The sequence below is a fragment of the Podarcis raffonei genome, chromosome 5 (genome assembly GCF_027172205.1).
Source record: "Podarcis raffonei isolate rPodRaf1 chromosome 5, rPodRaf1.pri, whole genome shotgun sequence".
NCBI classification, from domain to species: Eukaryota; Metazoa; Chordata; class Lepidosauria; order Squamata; family Lacertidae; genus Podarcis; species Podarcis raffonei.
Genome location: NC_070606.1, coordinates 16,041,040 through 16,065,254, shown reverse-complemented (window position 1 = coordinate 16,065,254; position 24,215 = coordinate 16,041,040). Strand labels below are relative to the sequence as shown.

At 44.4% G+C, this 24,215-nt stretch overlaps 1 protein-coding gene across 2 annotated transcripts in view; it reads right to left on the bottom strand.

Moving 5' to 3' along the window:
• Positions 1-2,049: 2,049 nt before the first annotated feature.
• PIK3AP1 (phosphoinositide-3-kinase adaptor protein 1) overlaps positions 2,050-24,215 on the bottom strand; it is a 46,548-nt gene continuing 24,382 nt past the window's right edge. For both annotated transcript variants that reach the window (XM_053387985.1, XM_053387987.1), the window contains exons 7-17: positions 22,450-22,646; positions 20,723-20,915; positions 16,208-16,288; positions 15,112-15,294; positions 12,947-13,012; positions 11,472-11,677; positions 9,914-9,986; positions 7,910-8,065; positions 7,108-7,178; positions 5,683-5,786; positions 2,050-2,974 (exon numbers count right to left, since the gene is read on the bottom strand). In XM_053387985.1, coding sequence (XP_053243960.1) covers positions 2,905-2,974; positions 5,683-5,786; positions 7,108-7,178; positions 7,910-8,065; positions 9,914-9,986; positions 11,472-11,677; positions 12,947-13,012; positions 15,112-15,294; positions 16,208-16,288; positions 20,723-20,915; positions 22,450-22,646 — 1,400 coding nt within the window. In that variant the 3' untranslated portion in view covers positions 2,050-2,904. The remainder of the gene's footprint in view (positions 2,975-5,682; positions 5,787-7,107; positions 7,179-7,909; positions 8,066-9,913; positions 9,987-11,471; positions 11,678-12,946; positions 13,013-15,111; positions 15,295-16,207; positions 16,289-20,722; positions 20,916-22,449; positions 22,647-24,215) is intronic.

Sequence of the window (24,215 nt, the reverse complement as noted above, 5' to 3'; positions counted from 1 at the left end):
GCTGGACTGTTAATGTTGTGAGCTGTCTCTCTTATGCTCAACTTGTGTATATGTGTAAACAAAGCATTATATTACAGAAGAACCATCAGTCTCCAATGACCCGCATTCCAAGGAAACAAAACCTTGGGTGAAAACAGCACCCCTGAAACTTCACATTGCTCAGCGCATGCCTAACAATATATCTGAAAACATATTGGTTTGTGCAAAAATATCTTCACCTGAAAAGGGCATTGCTTTTGTACCCTGGTTTGATACCAATGCCTCTCTTAGGATTCTAGGCATTGTACCCCCAACCTTAAACAGTAAATCCTTAAACCTTTTCAAGTCAGCTCTCCATCCAAAACTCACTTTCACCAACAACCACAACCATGCTAATGAGCAAACAGAGAGTAGGGATAGGCAAATCAGTCAGTTTGGTTTCTCTCTGTTTCTGATTTTTCCACTCATAAGTTCAGTTTATCACATTTTCACATCAGTTTGCACTTTTATTTTTTTACAAAGGTCCTTGTAGAAATTCAGGAGCATTTTAGTGCAAATTTGTCCCATGAAACACACCTTTGTAATTTTGCCTTATACACATTTCTGCAAGGCTTTTTTCCTAAATATAATGCATGCTTCTTTCACAAATATATGCAGTTTTGTTCACATGACTTGGTTGAAGAACTACCTTACAAAATTCGGAGAATACAAATTTTGAAGAATGATGTGTTTTGGTTCGCACATTGCTTTGCAAAGTGTGAATTAGGTAGGATTGTCTTTAATGCAAACAGAATCAAATTTCTCCCCCATCTCTAGTGGAGAGTAATGTTCACATACAATCATGTGTGAGAAACACTACTGAATGGGAGGATTTTCACAGGATGGGAGGAACTGGGCCAATAACACAAAATTAGCAGGGCCGGCCCACCCATGAGGCAAAGTGAGGAGACTGCCTCAGGCAGCAGGATCCACAGGGCAGGAATGCATCGCCCTCTGGTGGTATGGTGGCAGTGACAGCTGTGGTGCACTGCTTGAAGGCCACATCTTCTGCCTTCTCAGCTTCCCTGCAACATGTCGCCTCTACAACAGCCTTTTGGCGAACAGGAGGCGCTGCTGACTCCCACTCTTTTTCCCAATGTAGAAACCCACAGCGAAGCCTTACCAGTGTTTCCTCCCTTGATCCTGATGTAACTCTTCATTTCACCCTTCTTCCCCGGGGCACCATTTTGTGGTTTGCCTCGGGTGCCAAAAAGTCTTAGGCTGGCCCTGGGGATTGGAGTAGAGATGGAGTAGGCTATCTCTGATGTTGGGAGATGGAGTAGGCTATTCCCTGATGGAGTAGGCTATTCCCTGATGTTGGGAAAGATGGAGGGCACAAGGAGAAGGGGACGACAGAGGACAAGATGGTTGGACAGTGTTCTCGAAGATACCAGCATGAGTTCGACCAAACTGCGGGAGGCAGTGGAAGACAGGAATGCCTGGTGTGCTCTGGTCCATGGGGTCACGAAGAGTCGGACACGACTAAACAACTAAACAACAACAGGCTATCTTTGGCTGTCTCCTAAAATCAAACCTAGAAGTTAGAAGGACCTCTTCCTAGTGTTCCTTTCTAGGCTAGCCTGGGATGATGGGGGCACACACTTTCTTTACAAATGCACTGGGGGTCCTTATCTAAGGCACATTAAGCACGCACCACTCTAAGCAGCCATACTTCATTTCCTCTTCCATATGTATTTTCCTCCAGGAAATTTGCTATGAGAGATATTCTGCACAGTGGTGTTTTTTGTTTTGTTTTTGTTTTGTTAAACCTGATCTGAGGAGTTTGCTCAGACCCTGGAACAGACCCTGGAAAATAGTATCACCTGAGATGGTCAGGTCAAAGGGCTGGGAAAATAAAGATCTGCCTGCTGCAAGATCTTAGTCTTCTCTCACTTCTCCAGATGTGTTGTGCCTTCCCAGGGGTTTTTACCCAACCGTTGAGAATGCACATCTTAAACCTTTTAACTCTGATCTGCTGCTTGCCTTCACAGGCTGCCTCTAAAAAAAGAATTCAGACTCTGTAAAAAGAACTATGTTAAACATCTGTGCATAAACTTTATTGATATTCATAAATTATACAGAACCCAGGTTCCTTAACATCCACAGTTTGCTGGGTGGCTTTTGATAACATCACCACAGAATTAATACACACCAAGGCATAGACGAAGATTCCACAGAGGTCCTGTGTTCTAAGGCACAGGACTTAAAGTGCAAAACAATACTCAATGTTTCCCTGTAATCTGAAAAAGCTACTTTAGGCACCAATTTAGTAGTCTGAAATATAAAATCACCATAAAACCGGTAATCTGTTTGGGCAGATTTCGAAGGAGTTACTCCATTGTGTACTGTGGCTGAGCTTCCACTGCACTGTGAGTGGGATTCAACAAAGCTTTACTCGAAGTACGCCCATTGAAATTTATGAAAATCGCTGAGTTAGGTCCATTAATTACAGTGGGTCTACTCTAAGTAATACTTAGTTGAATACAGCCCTATGCCATCTCCAGTCTGCCTACCTGAAAGCGTCATTTGTTACCTCATTTGTAGAGAAAAAGGTCCACTTGTAGGTATTCCATTTTCACGTTGAGGGATTGCCACCTTTGATCTGGTGCTATTAAGAAGGATGAATCGCATAATCCTGAAGAAGCTCAGTGTGTACTTTCCTCTGCCGTAACCAGTTTGTTCTGAAAAGCCACGACTGCCAAGAGGACAGTCAAATTATTGTTCTTTCCCTGCCCCCCTCGGTTTGGTTTTTCAAATAAACCTGTGCCAAAATTATTCATTTGACGGGGCGGAGTGAGGAGAAAACCTTTGCTGGATATTCAATATTATTAAAAGTCAACCTTAAGAACAAACACCATGCATTTTCGTATTCAGCATCCTGAAGATTTAGCGCGGCATTTCACGACCTCTCGGAGGCACAGGGGGAGGAGGGCAGAAGTTGTCACTGCTAAAAAGCCTACAGAAAAATATTTGAAAAGCAGAGCATAAGCATAGCTTTGGAATATTACACATGCTGAACTTCAAAGGCAAGGAAACAACAGAATGTCTTTGCAGTTTTTATGTGAATCACCAACTCAAAATTGAAACAGAAAAGCTATTATTAATATTCTTACTAATGATGTCAGTCTACATTTATTTATAAAAAATATTTATATTCTACTAGTCATATAAACTATCAGACCCGCTTACAACTGTTTTACATAGAGCCATGCCATTAAAACCATATAAATGTTTGTTTTTAATTGCCAGAAAAAAGCTTGGCAACAGGGGCTTAAAGGTTAAAACAGAAGGAGGCTGGATCGGTTTCATGTTGCTGTCAAATGAGTCTTGCCAACTTAGGAGACAACCAATGGCACTCTGGCAGATGATCTCAGTGATTCAGCTGGGATGTAAGTGGTTAGGCAGTCCCCAAGGACCTAAGTTGTTCAGGACATTGTAAATTAATACAAGGACCTTGAACCTGGGTCCGTATTATCTGGGTAGCCTGTTCAGATGTTTTAACCATGGGGTCGCATGTTCTCAACCAGAAGCTCTCATCTGGAGTCAGGCTGCAGCATCCTGTACCAGCTGGAGCTTCCAAACGAAGCCCAAGGCAGGTCCACATATTGCTGTAATGCAGCCTCAAAGATACCAAGGCATGGGCCACAGTGGTCAGGCTCTCTCTGTCCAAGAACAGATGAAGCTGGATCACCAGACAGAGCTGGTAAAAGGCACTCTTAGCTTCTGGACCTCTAATAACAGAGATGAATCCAGGACTGGAGTAACCCCAAGCTGCCGTATTTTTCGCTCTATAGGACGCACCCGACCATAGGACGCACCTTGTTTTAGAGGGGGAGAGTAAGAAAAAAAATTCTCCCCTTCTCTGCGCAGTGCCCCTTCAGTGAAACGGCAGGAGAAACAGAGGCCCTTCCATTTCTCCTCCCGCTTCGCTGAAGGGGCGCTGCGCAGCTCTCCCTCTCCTACACTGCCTTCGCCTTCAGTGAAGGCAACCCGAAGCCTCTAGAGCGCAGCAGGAGCTCCCGCTGTGCTCTGGAGGCTTCAGGCGGCTATGTTTCAAGCCTGGAGAGCGAGGGGGTCAGTGCGCACCAACCTCTCTTGCTCTCCAGGCTTCAGTGAAGGCAACCCGAAGCCTCCAGAGCGCAGTGGGAACGCTCCCACTGCGCTTCTGAGGCTTCGCGCTGCTATCGCTGAAGCCAAGGAGCCTGCATTTGCTCCATAAGACGCACACACATTTCCCCTTATTTTTTGGGGGGGGGAAATGTGCGTCTTATAGAGCGAAAAATACGGTATACACTTTCTCCTTCAGAGGGAATGCCACCCCATTCAGAATGGGTAACTTGCTAATCTCCCAGACACGGGAACTACCCACCCAAAGAGCCTCTGTCTTCCTTGGATTCAGACAATTTATTGGTCCTCATCCAATCCACCACTACCTTCGGACACTGATCCTGAGCTTTCACCACCTCTCCCGTTTCAGATGTTAGAGATAAATAGAGCTGTGCCTCATCAGTATACCGGTAATAATTTTATAATTTATACTCTGCCCACCTGGCTATTTAACATATCAATGTTAAGCAGTGCTAGGGAGAGGATAGTACCCTTTGAAACTACATAGCATATGACACTCTATAGAGTAACACAAGCAAAAGAAACAGGGCCCCTGCCCTGAGGTGCTTACAGTGTTGACAGTGGGGGGGGGGGACAGAGAAAGGGGGAAGAATGAGGGAGGCAAAGCATGGAAATATGAGCAAATCCACTTATGCATACATGCAACTTTGTTTCAAATTCCGATAAAACTAGAGGACTAGGTCAAAAGCTTTACAAAAAGAAGTGGTTCAAATATAAAACTGGCTTTTACCTCATTGTGCAATTGGAATAAAAGTGAAAGAAATACTGAAAGAGATCACCTTACAGCAGCTATTTATGACTTCCAACTCTTTTTATATCTGCACGCTATTTATAATCAGCACACTAAATATTTTTACTGACGATACGGAAATGGCAAAAGAACTGGCTTCCGCGAGCCTTTTACATAAGTCACATGGTTGCTTTATTTCCTCAAAGTTTCGATAGGCTCTAAATTGGCAAAAGAAAAAGCGGGGGGCTGTGTTTTGTGTAAACATCCCTCCAACAGCTTCCTGTCTGCTCCTGGATCCAGCAGGACTTCACTGTCCTCCTTACCATCAAAACCCTCTATGACCTTGCCCCACTTACTTCTCCACACGCCTTCCTGTGATCTTTGCTTGGCCAGCTATACCACCTCAGACATCTGGTGGTTTCCTGCTCCTTGAAAGAAACTCTGCCCCTGCTGTCACTTATGCCTAGAACTCCCTCCCATAACACCTTTGTATGATTATCTCTCTTACTTCCTTCAAATCTTTCCTCAAAAACCATCTTTCCTGCAAAGCCTCTGGCAGGACCCCCTAGTTCCTATGCCTTACCATACCTCCGTCCGCATTAAGCCTAAGCAGCTGTAACTGGAACAAAATAATAATCGCATAGTCTCTTGTTTATATCTGCCACCATTGCATTTCATCTCCCCCCTCCTCCGTTTCTATCTTAGATTGTAAGCCCCTTGGGGCAGAGACCTGTCAAACCTGCTCTTGAGGTAGATGGCAGTAGAAAGGTAACAATCATGATGATATTAATAACAGCAACAACAACCTGCTAGTAACTCGAGGGGGTATCCTTGGAGGTCTTGCAGATGGTCTGTCTGGCGGCTGGGTCCCGGGGTTGAAATTTCTCTTTACTTCCGGTATTTCATTATCCTACATAAAGATGTGAAAGTAAGCTTTCCCGCAGCATTTCCTTGGAAAATACGCAGCCACATTTGTGTGTTTGTTGGTTTTTTTGTGTGTGTGTTTTTCCAAGCACAGTTCAAAGTGTTGGTTCTGACCTAAAAGGCTTTGGCCCTGTATACCTGAAAGAGCATCTCCACCCGCATTGTTCAGCCGGACACTGAGATCAAGCTCCGAGGGCCTTCCGGTGGTTCCCTCCATGCAAGAAGTGAGGTTACAGGGAACCAAGCAGAGGGCCTTCTCGGTAGCTGCACCTGCTCTGTGGAATGGTCTCCCATCAGACGTCAAGGAGATAAATAACTCTCTGACTTTTAGAAGACATCTGACGGCAACCCTGTTTAGGGAAGCTTTAAATGTTTGATGTCTTACTGTATTTTAATTTGTTGGAAGCTGCCCAACATCATAATCATAATAATAATAATAATAATAATAATAATAATAATACACATACATAATACATAATACACATACATGTTTGCATTGCCTAGGACTATCTGCCTTCAGGCCTTCTTCTATGAATGAATCAGTGTGCTACACAACACAGAACGCTGCCTTAAACCAAGCCAGACTACGGCTCTATAATTAAATACTTTGGAACTACCTCATCATCTAACTAGTTCATTGATTTTGAAGTTTTATATACTGCCTATAGATATGCAAAGCAATAGCACGGTAATCTAAAACAGAACAAACGGGGGCAAGGGGAACCCTGCGGTCCTTAGTCCTCTGGTTGATGGCAAAGGCCGAGGTGGGTTTCTCTTCCAACTTTGCAGCCCCAGAGCTCCTGGCATTAGGAACAGTGTATTATTTCAGGCACGGTAGGGAGTATCATGGCCCCACACCCTGGTCCTTCTCATGTGGATCCTGGGAGACAAGAGTGCTATTCTGCCAAAGCGGTCTTTTTCTTTCTCAGTTCCTCTCAGCGAAGCCTTCCAGTGTCACCACAGCATCAACAGTCCCAGCTTGGTGCCTCAAATTAACTCTTCCCGCTACTCCTTTATCAAATTCTATGCCAGGGGGTTGGGGGACCTGTGGCCCTGCAGGTACGGTTGTTGGGCTCCAACTCCTATCAGCCCCAGCCAGATTGCCCAATGGGCAGGGATGATGGGAGTTGTAGTCCCAACACCTCATCACTGCTCTATGAGGCCTGTTTGTCATGTATTCTAAGCCCACAGTCAAGAGGCTATTACTTGTACACTGAAACATGCATTTCTGTAGCTTTGGTGAGGGATCAGGCCAGAGCAGTTGTGCAAGTATGTTAAGAGAGAAAATTTCCAGTGAGAAGTGTTACCTCGTTGTCTCCATCCATCCCACTGCTGGCACTCAGTATACTTCGTGTACTGGATCGGTTGCTTGAACTACCTGGTTAGATGAGGAAACAAGCTCAGTTAGGGATTTTCAAGCATTTAAAAAAGTGTCCACACATTCATGTTTTCTTGTGAGGAACCACCTTCCAATCCTTGCCCCTGGCCCTGAAACCATCTTTCCGCTTATTCCTATAATTTTTGAATTAGGGAAGAGCTCTGTATAAAGTTCTTTCTTCTTACCTCTTGGTTTCTTTTTCATTTTGTGTCATGTGTCTGTTAGATTGTGAACCTTTAGGCAGGGACTGAATTATCTTTCAATATGTGTACAGTGCTTAGAGAATTGCATGTACTGAGAAACAGGCTTTATACATGTTTATCAAAGAGGGAAGGTTTTTCCCACTCCCCTCGGAACAGCGTCAAAGAGGTGTGGAATTCTGCACCAGAAAATTAAATTATTGCTATTGGATAAAACTGCAGCATGATGACACTCAAACTTTTGCCGATCAGCAAAAGGAAAACAAGGAAGTAAAACATGTTTTATGTTTGGTTATCTGAATGTGTGGTGCGTATAGCGAGGTCTGGGTACTAATTCCTCATGTTTGGATAAGTGAATTTTTGCATAGGAAACATTCATAAGGCGCATAAACAGACTGAGCAGTAAGTTCAGTGAGGGTAATATAGAGCATTGGCTGGGAAAGCAACAACTGCTAAGTGCTCCATCCCTAATGACTAGAAATCCAAAGCACCCTCGCCTCTCCCTAGATGGCTTCCTGGCTGTTTACTTACTAGTAGTACTTGAGGCGCTTTCTGTTTTCCAGTCCCCTCGCCTGATTTCTTTAATTGGTTGGTAGAGGTTTTTCCGAGGATGAGCTTCATAAATGCTACACTCTGGTTTCTTGGGGATGTTTTGAGAATGGCCAACAGGGACAGTGATTTCCAAATCTAGGAAGAAAAAGTCAGGAGTCAAGGCAAGGCAACTTATTATTACTATTAAGGTAAAGGTAAAGGGACCTCTGACCATTAGGTCCAGTCATGACCGACTCTGGGGTTGCGGCGCTCATCTCGATTTATTGGCCGTGGGAGCCAGCTTACAGCTTCCGGGTCAGGTGGCTAGCGTGACTAAGATGCTTCTGGCGAACCAGAGCAGCACACGGAAACACCGTTTACTTTCCCGCCGGAACAGCACCTATTTATCTACTTGCACTTTGAGGTGCTTTCGAACTGCTAGGTTGGCAGGAGCAGGGATCGAGCAATGGGAGCTCATTATTAAAACACATTTATTCAAAAATTACACTTCAGCTTTGTCCCTTTGGCAGTTGGCAAAACTTTTTCAAACTGGAAGTTATGCCTCGTCGCTCATCTAGTACCTTCCTTTGCATCCGCAGCTAAAATTCTGATTCTGCCCCAAACAAGGTAATTCCTCCTGCACTTTGGAAATCTGTGCATAGGGCTGCTTGGATTTTCCACTGATGTCTCTTCTCTGCCCTCACTGATTCTGTGCAAGTAAAGGATCCCTGGATGGTTAAGTCCAGCCAAAGGCAACTATGGGGTTGCGGCGCTCATCTTGCTTCAGGCCGAAGGAGCCGGCGTTTGTCCGCAGTTTTCCAGGTCATGTGGCCAGCATGACTTAAACCGCTTCTGGCACAACAGAACACCGTGACGGAAGCCAGAGTGCACGGAAATGCCGTTTACCTTCCCACTGCAGTGGTACCTATTTATCTACTTGCACTGGAGTGCTTTTGAACTGCTAGGTTGGCAGAAGCTGGGACAGAGCAACGGGAGCTCACCCCGTTGCGAAGATTCGAACCATGGACCTTCTGATCAGCAAGCCCAAGAGGCTCAGTGGTTTAGACCACAGCGCCACCCACGTCCCCTTCAATAACACAACAGGCAAAATTGGTATCTAGTAGGCACATCCCTGTAGTTACAATAGCCACCGCTGCACCAGTCCAAACCATACATTTTCCACCAGTGTCTTGCTATCATAAATGATGGCATTTGACGAGCTACAACGCCAGTGAAAAGAACATAATGTTAACCAGTTGCTATTTGGGCAGTCTTGGTATGCTTGTGCACATACAGCCTGAGATATTCCTGCCCTCTGTGTGTCAAATGACAGTAACCACAGAAGAAAGGTTATGTTTTGCCTCGAGTCTTTATCGTAGTCTTTTTATCCACAATCTTGTTTGTGTCCCAGAACTTTCACAAAAATCAACTTAGAATTTATGGGAGTTGTTTAGCCTTCTGAAATATAAAGATTGTACTAAATTAACAAAAAATGAGTTATTGAGAGAACACCCATTTACCAGTGATGGTTTCAGGTTTGCTCCCACATTTGAGGCTCTTCAGATTGCTGGGGCCTATTTTGTTTTTGCCTCAAACGCCTCTGTCTTACAATCAGACTGAAGTCAAAAGAGGTTAGAAAACCAACTAGCAAACCATTACAGCAGAGTGTACCATGGGCTAACTAAATAAATGCACAAGTGGAACTACTTCTGCTTTTGCATTGCGACTTCCCCCTGCCTTTCTGCATGCTCCATAATGTCCCCAAATCTGCTGTGGAGGGCTGGGAAAAACCCCTAAGAGATTTAGGCAGAGCACAGGGGTAGGAGCGGGGGGGGGGGAATGCCCTGCTGTGCAAGAGGAAGTTGTTCCGCTCATGCAAAGTAGTACTTAGCAAAATGTTGCGTACAACCCCTTAGCTCCACCACACTTGGCTACAGACCAGGAGTGGGAGACGTCCAACTGCTGCAGTTTTCAGCATGGTCACCAATTAGTCAAGCCCTTTACCTGCATGTTTGCCAGCCTTTTGCTTCTCAATTTGCCGCCGAGTGATGCTGTCACGTAATCTTTTCAGGTTTTCCTGGAAACGCAAAACGTTATTTTCAAGGATCTGAACAAACATGCACAACTATTCATAATGGTTTGCAAAACTGGCAAGATCTAACTGAATCCGAGGTAGATAATCCCATTTCTTCTACTAATACGTGGGCCTCACCGTGTAAGATTTTAGGAAAGAGATTCTAGTGATCATGAACCAAGATTTAACTATTTATCAGCAATTCTCCATAGCCTCCAGTCCATGTTGTTCTGATCTTATAAACTGATTGCCCTGTCCATGCATTTTTTTGTGAGTCCTCCTAGCTATGACTCCATAGGTGCTGAATGTATTTCAGGAGGGAACGCAGGAAATACTTGTGTAGCTGATGAAGTTTGACCCACGTTCAACACGCAATCAATAGCAAAATGAGTTTTGCAGCAATTTGGTGTGGTTAACCAAGATTGTGTTACATACTCCAAATATTCCCCCTTTCCAACCATTTCTGATTATTAGCAGACTCCAGTATGGGCACACCATCTGGCTTCTCCCTTAGCCTGTAGCTATTTGCATATTTTTAAAAACAATACCACCCATCAGAGTGGCTTTAAAGACAAGGCTACAGTACAGCTGGGTACTATGGGCTTGTCTGTACAAGTGAGGTGTTTGGGATGGTTAGGGATGGTGACATTTTCAAGGGCTTGAAATGCAGGCTCCCTCCTCGCAGACTAGTCAGCTCCAATGCAAGTTGGACAATGTCCTCTTTGAGCTTGCCGTGAGTTTAATTGGGGCTCCTGCCCCAAATACCACATTTGCAAATGGAGCAGCAGAGCAGAAGCCCTCAGCTGTGAAGAGCTGTCATCCGTTTGACAGGGGAGGGACAGGGAAGGGAAATCTACTAACTGGATTCTGCCAGGATTCCTTGCAAATCCCCTCAGGTTCTTGTGAGGAAAGCTTGCAAAACTCAAGATCGTTTTTGAGGTGGAGAGGCTCCGTCCATCCCTAGAGATTGTCCTCATTGTCCTTTTTGTTAAAGACACATTTGGGACTACTAAGACGTTTTAGCTTCCAGCTCCTACAAGCTGAAACCACTGCCCACTTGGCTCTGCATTCTGAATTCCACTATGCCAACTTATGGAAAGGCGCAGAAAACAGCAGCTTTTTACCTTTCCCAGCAATGGCAACAGAAAGACAAAAGAAAGAATTACCGTATTTTTTGCTCTATAAGACTCACCTTTTCCCTCCTAAAAAGGGGAAATGTGTGTGCGTCTTATGGAGCGAATGCAGGCTGCACAGCTATCCCAGAAGCCAGAACAGCAAGAAGGATTGCTGCTTTCACTGTGCAGCAAGCCCTCTTACTGTTCTGGCTTCTGAGATTCAGAATTTTTTTTTTTCTTGTTTTCCTCCTCCAAAAACTAGATGCATCTTATAGAGTGAAAAATACGGTATGTGTGGTATGTGGTAGGGTAGACTCAGTAATGCTGTTGCTTTTTATATTTCCCAATGAAAAGCACTTTTTGACTCACACACCTGCTGAAAGCGAAATGATTCCGACCGCTTTTTCTGATTCAGCTGCCACTCCTTGAAACAAAGGACAGCTTCATCTACAGTGAGCATCCCCAGTTTCACTTGCTCCTGTAAAGTGATGAGTTGCCTTTGGCCTGGGGTTTTCATCCCAGCAAACGGGTCATATATACTGGTTTGTGGCTGAGCCTTTGGATCTCTGTCTGCTTGCTCTGGAATGGAAGCAAAGGAAACGCTTGGAAAATATCATCAGAACTCCTATTAGAATAAACAAGTTCCGTTTTAAATACTGAAATACTATATAAGGTGGATAACAATGTGTAATAGAAAAAGAAGCATGAAATTAGGTTAAAGGTGTGTGAAAGAAAGTAATAGAAATGGAAAGAAATTGCAATTGAGTAGATTGGAAGTCTAACACAAAGGTGGGGTGAGGGGTGGCGGATGGTGATGGGAAAAGGAATTATCTGTGGGACTGAGTGTAGGTATGTTTGAATATTTTTAAGGATTGTATGAAATGTATGTGTCAGGGAACTGCCATCGGAACGAGAGGAGGAGGAGAGGCTCCACGACAATGCTGGAGAGGGGCCAAGTAGGGAGAGAGGCAGGTCTCCTGTTGGGGAAGAAATTCAGCGTGACACCAGGGATGGAGGGGGGCCAATGGGGGAAGCGGAGAGCAGGCTCAGAGACTTTTCACTGGACACCAGCGGAGAGAGCACAGGTCCTCCGCTACCCACGCCCACCCTGCGCAGAAGGCTTCCGCGCAGGGAGGCTAGGAGGAGACTGGGCGTCAAACAACTTTTATGTTGGAAAAGGTTGAAGAAATGCCCACTGTCGGATTCTGCAAGCGACTGAGCAGCCACGAAGTGAGGGGCTGTCCAGCCAGGAAAGGTTTAACCAGGCCACCTACCCAGGAGTGGCGGCAACTTACGCACGAACAACCCCATAACCATTAGAGCATGTTTGTATGCTTGTATATTCACAATATGTGTGTATTGATGCTGAATTATTTTAACAATAAAAACTTTTCAAAAAAAGAGGAAAATGTCATTTTTTTAAAAAACAAAACACTGCTAGATGTGTCATGTGGTTCAGTTCAGGGACGGTGTTTGAAAAGGGCTGAGGGGCTGCCGGCTCTGCAGGCAAGGGGTGACATAACTGGGCCTGTGAGGCTCGGGGTGTGTACCCCCACAGGGGAGCTGCACAAAGAATGTTGTTGGTCAAGGGAGCAGTGGACTCAAAAAGGTTGAAAACTTCTGCTTCCAAAAGTATATTTTAAGGGAACACCTAGAGCACATCATTGCTTTTCTAATCCAAATGCTTTTGCTACTGCCAGCCCACTCACTTCTCTTACTTATTCCACTACAGCAATTTGCACAGCTCATCTATACTTAATGTGGTAAATGATATTAACCATGAATGGAAGTCATACCCAAGAATTAGCCTGTCAGGCAATGGGAAGAGTCGCTATAACTCCAACTTACCTTTCCTAATATTGCCTGTAGACACGTAAAGGTTCCCAGGTTTCTCCTGGTGCTTTCCTGCAAAAACTAAACAGTGGCAAGCTATTTAAGCCTTGAGACAATACGGCAGATCCAGACCAAACTTCAGTCAATGCAACTATTAGGAGAAATCCCATTCTAAGCAAAAACAACAACAACAAACCCAAAACACTTGAGTTAGCTGATCGGCAGATCAGTGTGGGAATCAGCCTGCCAACTTCCATTGGTCTATAGACAACACAGTAAGACAGATGCTATACTCATCAACGTTGCCATCTGTTGCCAATACTCACTCAATAAAGAATACTATTGCAGTCTATGAAAATCTGAATGACAGAACATACTGAAGACTGCTATGTTTAAAGGAAAAGGAATGGGATGGGATGTACCAGCATTGTGATTAGCAATTTGAAAATTATAGAAGGTGATTTAAAAATTATAATCAAAGGTTTCACATGAAAGAAGGCCATATTAGAAAGAAACGTAACTCCTGCCATTGCTGCTTGCTTCTCATTTTAGGGTGGTACCCAAACGCTGCTATGGTGGCATCTTGCATTTCTATGGAGAGTTCTGATTTCTGCCCAGGGAACATTTCAAAATTTAATTTGTGTTTGATTTTCATTTACTTTTTAGAATTAAAAATAACAATCTGTAAACTAGGCTATAAAACAGGATTTACATATTCTGAATAGCTGAATGAATGAATGGCTTCTCCAATGAGAACACAGAAATCACCTAGCGAGACAATGAGAAGATGGTTCTAGAGTAGGGTTGCCATATTTGAAGAGGCGAAAATCCAGACACAAAAAGTTTTTGAGCATTTTTGTAGGGCAATCGTCCAATAGCCCCTCCTCCACCGCCACCAAGCCTGGGCCGCCCCCACGAGAGCCAAAGTCTGAACCAGAAACACCTGCACACAATTTGTTTTATATAACCCCCCCCCCAAATCCAGGACATTTGCTTTAGATTGCAAAATTCCCTCCGGATGGGCATGTAGGACCCCCAAAAGAGCATGTACAGGAATTGCTGGAATATTCTAGAAGAGAGCCTAGATCAGCACTTCAAATGCTGCTTCTGCTATTCAAACACTACTTCTGACTGGCTCTGGAAAATCTCACAGGACAAAATCTGGAAATCTCAAATAGATAAAAAGGAACTAGGTTCGCACAACCAGGTTCGCCTCATTTTTTTTCAACCCGCAAGAATGGGCATGTTGCAGACTGGGTCACCCTCTTAGGCCCCAGCAAAGTGTCCTCATTCCTCTCACGCTTGGGCCCTGACACAAGGAGGTTCTGGATCATATAAACAGGTTTGTTCTCTCCACGAGTTCCTCCCAGGAATGAACCTAACTGTGGCCTTGAACGTTCCTGCAGGCGGTCGTATGTTGGCTGTTAGTTGCCTGGACAGGCCGAAATAATGGGAGCTCACTTCTGTTTCCCTTTTATTTTCATTCCTTTGGTATTTGGCAAATATGTTGTTGGGACCAGGAAGACTAGACAAAACCACTTTTAAAAAATGAGAAGCATAATTCTTTGAACTCAACTATAAGCATACAAGCTGTGAGTTTTCCTATCCTAGGCTGCATAAAAGGTAAAGGTACCCCTGACCATTAGGTCCAGTCGCAGACGACTCTGGGGTTGCGGTGCTCATCTCGCTCTATAGGCCGAGGGAGCCGGCGTTTGTCCGCAGACAGCTTCCGGGTCATGTGGCCAGCATGACTACGCTGCTTCTGGTGAACCAGAGCAGTGCACGGAAACACCGTTTACCTTCCCGCCAGAGCGGTACCTATTTATCTACTTGCACTTTGATGTGCTTTCCAACTGCTAGGTGGCAGGAGCTGGGACCGAGCAACGGGAGCTCACTCCGTCGTGGGGATTCGATCCACCGGCCTTCTGATCAGCAAGCCCCAGGCTCTGTGGTTTAGACCACAGCGCCACCTGTGTCCCTTCCTAGGCTGTACAGCCTACAGCAAAGATGAAGAATCTGTGGTCCTCTTGACGCTGCTCTGCAACTCCCATCATGGATGACCACTGACTTGGGATGATGGGAGCTGACGTCCAACAACATATGCGGGACCAGAGGTCCCTCATTCCCTCGCTACAGGCTTTTGCAAAACAATGTTGAGATAATTCTGCTTCCTCAGTCACCTTTATAGATGTATGATTCTTTGTCCTGTGGTTTAGTGGAGGGATCAGGTCTCGGAACAGGGACAGGTGGCCTATTGACCAATTCCTGAGGAAAACTGTCCTGTTCCACCGTGTGATAGAGTTCTTCATCTTCACAATCATGGTATATATCCTCTTTCGGTTCTGGTACATCCATGCTTACACCTAGAAAACAAACTCATAATTAGAAAGGGGGAAACTCATGCAGAGTGAAGCAACTGTGTGCATTTAAGTTTTACATAACTTGTAGAGTGTGGGGTGGAGAGAGCTTTTATATATCTTATGTTAGTCTGAATATTTTTGTTTTGTTGGCTATAGAGTCATTGAGGGAATCTCTAATATTGGAGCCGCTGTATTTGAACATATTTACCCCTGCATCACTCTGAACGAAAGCCAAGGATTGCCTTAGCGTGTCATTTGAACCCAGGTTTGTGTGTAAGCTGTCTCCACGCTGATGATGAGCTTTGACCAAGAACAAGCCTTGGCTACAGCTCACAGTTAGTGATAAGATTTGTTGTTGTTAATAAAATTTGTATATCCTCCTTCATCTGAAGATCCCAGGGCGGTTCACAACATAAAAATACAAAATATGAATACAAAATAGATAATAAAATGAAAACGAAACAAAACAATAACCCCCTCCCACAAACATATTTAAAAGGCCATAGAATGCTAATCAGCAAAAGGCCTGGTTGAAGAGAATTGTTCTCGCCTGGCACCTAAAGACATGCAGAAGAAGAAGAGGAGTTTGGATTTGATATCCCACTTTATCACTACCCTAAGGAGTCTCAAAGCGGCTAACATTCTCCTTTCCCCTCCTCGCCCACAACAAACACTCTGTGAGGTGAGTGAGGCTGAGAGACTTCAAAGAAGTGTGACTGGCCCAAGGTCACCCAGCAGCTGCATGTGGAGGAGCGGGGAAGCGAACCCGGTTCACCAGATTACGAGACTACCGCTCTTAACCACTACACCAGTAACTGGGAGCTACTGCAGAAAAGGCTCTCTCTCATATTGCTATCCTCCAGATCTCTTCATAGGGAGATCTTAACTCTGAGCCTTCCTCTCTGCATATGCTCACCTTCTAAGAACTTGCGCATCATATAGGCCTTTGTTGTCCGTGCGGAGGAGCTGCTGGTCTCCGACTGAAGCATTTCTACGTCTGAAAACAACAACGGACAAACATCATCCACTGGGTTCTTGGAAAAGCTTCTCTCATCAGCATCTAAGAACAACTGAGACATGCCTCCCATTGACAGCTACTGAAAGGGGAAAGCTGCTCAAAAGGCTCCACGGCACTGCAAATTGAGGCTGAAATGGGTGAAACTGACTCCACCACTACCCATGTGAACGAACCCACTCGCGTGGGGAGTTCCTGTTGCGGCACCGCAGCTCTTGATTTTGTTTTGGATGGGGGAAAGCCAGGTTTGCAGTATGAGGGTTCTCCTGCATTCAGTGTTGCATCAGGATGCTGAGATAGTGGCTGTGCACATGCACTGCTGAGCTGTGCATGTTGCTGAAAAGTCAGGTCTGCCTATGATAGCACATGCCCTAGTGACACCCCGATCCAGATTGGATTATTATTGCAATGTGCTCTACATGGGGCTACTTGTGAAGAGTCTTTTGAGACTCCCACTGGTCCAGAATGTGGTAGCAAGTGTCTTAGTCAGCACTGTCCACTCTCGAGGGATATAAATTTAATTAATATAGGCCTAGGACCCTTGTACCTACGAGACCGCCTTTCCTGGTATGCCCCATGGAGGACCTTAAGGTCCATGAATAGCAACACCCTACTGGTCCCGGGCCCTAAGGAAGTTAGATTAGCTTCAACCAGAGCCAGGGCCTTTTCAACACTGGCTCCGGCCTGGTGGAACGCTCTGCCTCATGAGACCAGGGCCCTGCGGGATCTGATTTCTTTCTGCAGGACCTGTAAGACAGAGTTGTTCCGCCTGGCCTTTGGCTTGGAGCCAATTTGATTCCCTCCCCCTCTTTCTTTTTCCTTTTTCCTTTCTCCTCCTGAGATGAGGCTGCACTTTAATATTTTAATGTTTCAATGTTTTATTGTTGTATTTTAATCTTGTTTTTAAGTTGTATTCATTCAACTTGTTTTTATTATTCCTTGTTAGCCGCCCTTTTCCTTTTCCAGCCAGCAATATTCCAACTTAGGACTGCTAGCTGGGGACTTCTGTGTTGCTCTTTTAACAGTCAAAGCGAAGGAGGGGCAGACTCTCTAGAAGAGACAGAAGATGTAACAAAAAAATCAGTTATTTTACATTGGGAAGATGGTAACTATGAGGAGCCCTCCAAATTAAAAATTTTAACAATTTGGTTCGACTGTTGGAACACCAAAGATGATCTACTAGAAATAGATCCCTGAACAGGAAGTCTCTTCATTTCGAAATTCTTTGTACAACTTGACAGAGAAATACCCAGAGAGGGAGAAATTAAGTCCGTCGGAGGAAACCCTCTAGCAGATTTATCATCAGGCATTAGGATGATTTTATTGATGCGTCCCATCGGGTCTTCAATCGTTTCCGACGACGGGTCCCGAAGTGTAACATTCACATTTTCCTTTAAAGAAGGCAGTTGAGGGGACATCACAGGGGTGGTGATTGCGGAAGACTCAGGGGTATAAATATTATTATTATTATTATTATTAAATAGGTAAAAAAATTGCCCATGGGACCACCATATTACACTCATCCTGCAACGGCTGCATTGATTACCAGTCTGTTTCCAAGCACAGTTAAAAGTGTTGGTGATAACCTCTGAAGCCCTAAATGGCCTGGTTCCAGGGTATTTCACCCTGTTTCAGCTTGCCCATTCCCTAAGATCTGGTAGCAAAGCCCTTCTCTATCTCCCACCAGTTGGCTGGGATGATATGAAGGACTTCCTTGATGGCTGCACCCAGACTGTAGAAAACCTTGCCCTGCTAGGTTTATCTGGCCCACTCCCTTGCCATTTCTGGTGAAAATGTGCTGAGCCTGTCTTGATATTGCTGTTTTACCCCGGAACGTAGTACTTTGACTGCTGCAAGCCACTCTGAGTAATGCAAATAAATAAATAATCCAGTGGTAAGGCGAGTCATTTCCTCATACCTACCAAACAAATTCATCCAGAGGCCACGATCTGAAAATTCTTTGTTCTAATTTCCAGTGTTGTCTGCATTTGGACTTGAAACAAGGTTAGAACATTCTGTGTTTGAGCTCCTCTGCTTGATACCCTGCCATGTTAGGTACAGCCAGACCCAGTTTATTTACTGATCTCTGCAATGCCCTTCCTTTCAATCTGAGTAATTTACCAGTCCAAGAGAAGCTGTTAATTGACACTGGCTTTGTTCAGATCTTTTTTTGTTTCTTTGTTTTTTTTGGATAATGCTTTCAAGGTATTTTTCATGGTACAGAAGATACATTTTGAGAAAACAATTGTTACAACAGTAAACAACTATTAACTTGTTCTGATAAAATGCTTTGTCTAGATCTTGATCAGGCATAGAGCTAGGAGGAAGGAGACGTTTTATTCTACTTACAGCAATACACAGTGGCAGCCATGACAGACTCTTTAGTCTGCCCTTTAATATCTTAATTTAGCTTAGCGGATAAGGAGTCCAAGTTCGATTTATTAAGCTCATGTAAACTGAAGGAATTCTGAATCTCCATAGGAATGGCTTGTTAAACCATGGAAATGTATATGAATTCTGTAGGTGATTCTGAACCATTTGTGGAATAGATACATTGATTATTACAGATATGTTGATACTAACTCTAAAGCCGGACGCACTTCCAACATTCTCTAATTCAGGAGTGGCCAATGTGGTGCTGTAAGACTATAGCTGTTCTGAAAGCATCCCAAACAAATAAAAAACTGCCAGTGTCTGCTTTTAGTTAAAATAATACATAAAGGTCCGTATTGTTAAAGCTATGGTTTTCCCAGTAGTGATGTATGGAAGTGAGAGCTGGGCCATAAAGAAGACTGATCGCCGAAGAATTGATGCTTTTGAATTCTGGTGCTGGAGGAGACTCTTGAGAGTCCCATGGACTGCAAGAAGATCAAACCTATCCATTCTGAAGGAAATCAGCCCCGAGTGCTCACTGGGAGGACAGATCCTGAAGCTGAGGCTCCAATACTTTGGCCACCTCATGAGAAGAGAAGACTCCCTGGAAAAGACCCTGGTGTTGGGAAAGATGGAGGGCACAAGGAGAAGGGGACAACAGAGGATGAGATGGTTGGACAGTGTTCTCGAAGCTACCAGCATGAGTTTGACCAAACTGCGGGAGGCAGTGGAAGACAGGAGTGCCTGGCGTGCTCTGGTTCATGGGGTCACGAAGAGTCGGACACGACTAAACAACAACAAAATATATAATGTCCTCACTGGTCCATGGCATTACAGCTGTATCTTTCAAAAGAATGCTGTTCAATTTCCAACATTCATATTAGGATTCCAGCCATGCCCTCAGTAATACTCATGAGCAGTCAGATCATATCTCTGGGACAATAATGGAACCTTGAGTTTATGAGATCAGGGAAACGGATTCCAGAATTAGATCAATCCTTTTGGAAATTAGAATAAGATGCACCCTTACTTATCTTTCCACACACATACTACTTAAGGCTCTCCAGGTGTCATTTAAGTTGATCTCTGGCTACACCTATTTAGCAACCTGCCTAAGTAACATCAGGGCTGGCCCAAGAAATTTTGCTGCCTGAGGCAAAGGACAAGAAGGCACCTTGTCCCCTTTGGAGGAGGCAGTTAAGAGAAATAAAGAAGAGAACCAAGAGATTAAAAGGGATCAAGAAAGAACGAAAACACAGCAACTCAAGAGAACATACTCGATAATATTGCACTTCAGGAATTAAAACAAAAACGCTATGTCTGAGAGGCATTCCAGAGCATCAGAATGAACAAATCAGGGTCTTAATCATAGAACATCAATCTAAACTCTTGGAGATGGAGGAGGAAGAACTGAATAAAGAGATAGATAAAGTTTTCAGAGTAAAGTCTCCATATGCCAAAGCTAAAAAACTGCCAGGGAACTGTTTGGTGATATTTAATACAAGAAGCATCAGAGACTACATTCTCCAAGCCCATTTCCAAAAATCACTACAAATAGAGGAACAAAGAATTATCATCTTAAAGGAGATCCCCAGAAGGCTATTAAAAAAGAGACTAACTACAGATTCTTGATGGAAGCACTGAATAAGTGTTCCATTCCACTGGGAATACCGTTCCTCTATAAGGGTAAAGAAACACAAAGATGTGTCGAGTCTATGTCTCAATTGCCTAACGGTAGGGTCGCAAGCTTATTTCTAACTTTCTCTTGTAGTATGTAATTTAAAACTATGAAGCCCCCTGTTAAGATTACTCCCCCTGATCAAAAGGCTTTGAGGTCTTGGAAGTTTGAATTTGTTGCTAAGATTATAGTCACTTCTCTGTCAGAGATGAGCTATGGGCAACAGCCTGAGATGAGCCAAGAAAACATAAAGCTGTCAGACCAGAGGGCAAACTGGGGGGCATTTTGACTCAGCGCTACTTTACGGATGCTGTTCTCTTACATATAAACGTGGAGCTTAAGAGCAAGAGGAAGACTATACATACACAAGTCCTCTGTAGTAGCACCAGGAACCAAGCCAGCCATGGATTCGTAGAGCTCCTCATCACAGCCAGGGTTCAGAGAGCATTTCATCAGCAGGTCACTGGAAAGGTGAGCCATGGACTCATAAACAGAATCATCTTCCTCGCCCTGCATCAGCTGTTCCTTTATGTGGCTTTTCAGCAAGTCTGCTGTCTCCTAGAAGGGGAAGGAAGTAAATCAACAGACCCACCGAGGCAGTGGTGGTGGTGAATGCCATTGAATCAATCTAAGAGCATGCCCATGTAACCAATCTGAAACATGACCCCTCCTACCACACTTCAGTCTTTATATGCAGTGGAGCGTTCATGGCAGGGCAGAACTTTGGGGTGGAAGTCAGCAGAATGAGCAGAAAGGCCACCACACAGGGGAGCAGTCTAATCTTACTGCATTTTGTTCACTAGCTGACTCCAACAACATTTCGCTAACTCTTTTAAACGTTTAGAGGCAGAGCCCCTACACAACCATCAGCTAGCCACTTTTTGAAACACATACAAGCAAATTTACCTCTTTCCTTTGCAGTCATGCACCTCTAAACTTCATGAAACAGCAAGGTGGGTGGGTTGGTGTTAAATCATTATTTTACTGCATTTCGCTTTCTGCACCTTCCACCCTCTAGGGCTGGTGTACACATCTGCCCCGATTCCGTAAAAACCGCAACCCCTCGATGGCTGTCTTTCCCACATTAAGGTACCTCACTGCCCATTATATGTGGAAAAGGAAAATGTCACAAGTGATGCTAAATCAGGAACTATCATGTCTATGCAGAGAATAACATTCAGAGAAGAGGGTGGATCTCCTGCAAAGGCCTAAGCCATACATTAAATCTTTAAAGCATTCCTGTCTAAGAAATTCCAGAAGCTTCCAGAAAAGCAGAGCAAAAAGGTGCTGTTACCTTTCACCTCTGCCACTGATCTGCAGAGACACCAACCTGCCTGTCTCCCACTGACAAATCCACACTGCTTCTGCATGTGCTTTCCCTATCTACTAGAAGATCTGTTCAACATCGTTCACAGGTGTTATTTTTCCTCCTACAAATACTGAAGTGTGCCATTATCTCCAGGCCCTAATTTCACAAGTATCATCTACCCTATCAATTACTCTGGATCAGACATAGGCAAACTCAGCCCTCCAGATGTTTTGGGACTACAACTCCCATCATCCCTAGCTAACAGGACCAGTGATCAGGGATGATGGGAGTTGTAGTCCCAAAACATCTGGAGGGCCGAGTTTGCCTATGCCTGCTCTAGATTCTAGAGCAGTGTTTCCCACACTTGGGTCTCCAGCTGCTTTTGGACTACAACTCCCATCATCCCTGACCATTGGTCTTGCTAGGTAGAGATGATGGGAGTTGTAGCCCAAAAAAACCCATGTTTGGGAAACACTGTTCTAGAGTAATTCGTAGAAGCGGGTGTTGGGAGTTTTCTCCTTCAGGTTATTATTTTGCTGTCAGAAAGGAATCATACATGTGAGCTAGAGAACTTTAAGGAAAATGCATCTTAAACTTCTGGAGAATTGGGGAAGGAGACCTACATTCAATAAAACTGCAGCAATCAAATTCTTGCCCCTGCAGTGCAGTTTCTATGTGAGACACCACCTTAAGCAGTGTGAAGATTCAGGAGTCCCCGTACTAAGGTACCCCCCTCTCCACCATCCTTACAACAGGGAATAGAAGGGCAACAGCCCCTCTTACCACATATTCATCAATGAACTGCCGGAGATCTTTGAAGCCCTCATTCTCCGCAATGTTGTTGGGATAGTGACCATATTTGTTGGCAACACTGTAAGCCTGTAGGGCTCCTGGGCACGAAAGCAAGAGGGCAGTGAGGTTCTTTAGACCATATTTAGCAGAAAAGTGCAGCAGAGTTGGCAGCTCTTCATCCCTCTGGCCTGAAAAGAAAGAAGAAAATAGGCATGCAAGGCGAGTTACTTTTTTTAGTTTTACTCACGGGTGATAAATTCAGCAGTTCTCAGTCGTTATACTGTCTCGGAGCTAGTGTCATGCCAAACCTCCAAATTCTCGGAAGTTTCCTTCCCAGGTGAAAGAAGCTTTTATTTTTTCTACCCTAATTGCAAGGTACATTAGAACCTTGGACCTTTTGGACCAGCAGCCCAGATCATGATATACAGTCACCCCATGGGCCAACTTTCACAGATGAGTGGGGCAACCACCTGTTTATCATCTAACATCAAGGTGACATCAGGTGATGGACAGGAGGGTGGTCCTGTTCTCCTCAGCTGACCTGTAGGGGTGGAGGTGGGGATCTGCCTCCTCATTGGCTGCTCCCAGACTTTGGAACTCCCTTCCTAGAGAAATAAGATTGGTTCCCTCCTTGTTGCCCATCCACCCTGGTGAAAGCTTTCTTGTTCCGGCAGGCCTTTGGGAACTGACTGTTTTTAAGGAAAGAGATGGTGCTATGATTTTTATTGAAATGGGGTGTGGGTGTCAACAGTCGTACCTTGGTTCTCGAACACCTTGTGACTCGAACGTTTTGGCTCCCAAACGCCACAAACCCAGAAGTGAGTGTTCCAGTTTGCGGACCTTTATTGGAAGCTGAACTTCCGACACGGCTTCTGTGGCTTCCAGCGGAGTGCAAGAAGCTCCTGCAGCCAATCAGAAGCCGTGCCTTGGTTTTAGAATGTTTTCAGAAGTTGAACGGACTTCCAGAACAGATTACGTTCAAGAACCAAGATACAACTCTATACTATTAGTGTTTAATTGTTTTTTTTTCATGATTGCTTTCTTTTCTCTGTTTTTAGCTGTTTTTATTTTAGTTGCAAGCTGATCTAAGTTCATGCCAGGGGTAAAGGCAGGATTTAAATAAATATAATTCAACAACATCAACAACAACAACAACATCCAGAACATTCCCTGCAGAGAAGGCACTGATGAGCAGGATTTAAAACACACCCAGCAGCTGATGAACCAGGGGGCTAAATTCTGATGTTTAACCCTTTCAGAGCACACTTGTCTCTAGAAGCAGATGTGTTACTCTCAAATGTTTGTGTTGAGCTGAGAACAAAAGTTTGTGTTGAGCTGAGACTAGGGCCCTGCGGGACTTGACATCTTTCCGCAGGGCCTGCAAGACAGAGCTGTTCCACCAGGTCTTTGGCCAGGGCACAGGCTGACCACCTCCTTTGGCAATCCTCACAGAACTCTAGCCCAATGGTTGCCATTAATCTGATTTGAATTAAATTTATAATGAAATGATTTTAGAATGTCGTATCATTTTACTGTTGTTAGCTGCTCTGAGCCCGGCTTCGGTTGGGGAGGGCGGAATATACGGTAAATAAAATTTTATTATTATTATTATTAAGACAGCTTGACCAAACCCTCTATCCTATACTACCTTGTACTGTGTGGGATGGTCAAACACGTCAAACTGGCATTTCCTCTTTTTTTTTATTCCTACTTTTGTACTGTGCCTTTTCACAGAACACAATAACTTTCAAACCACC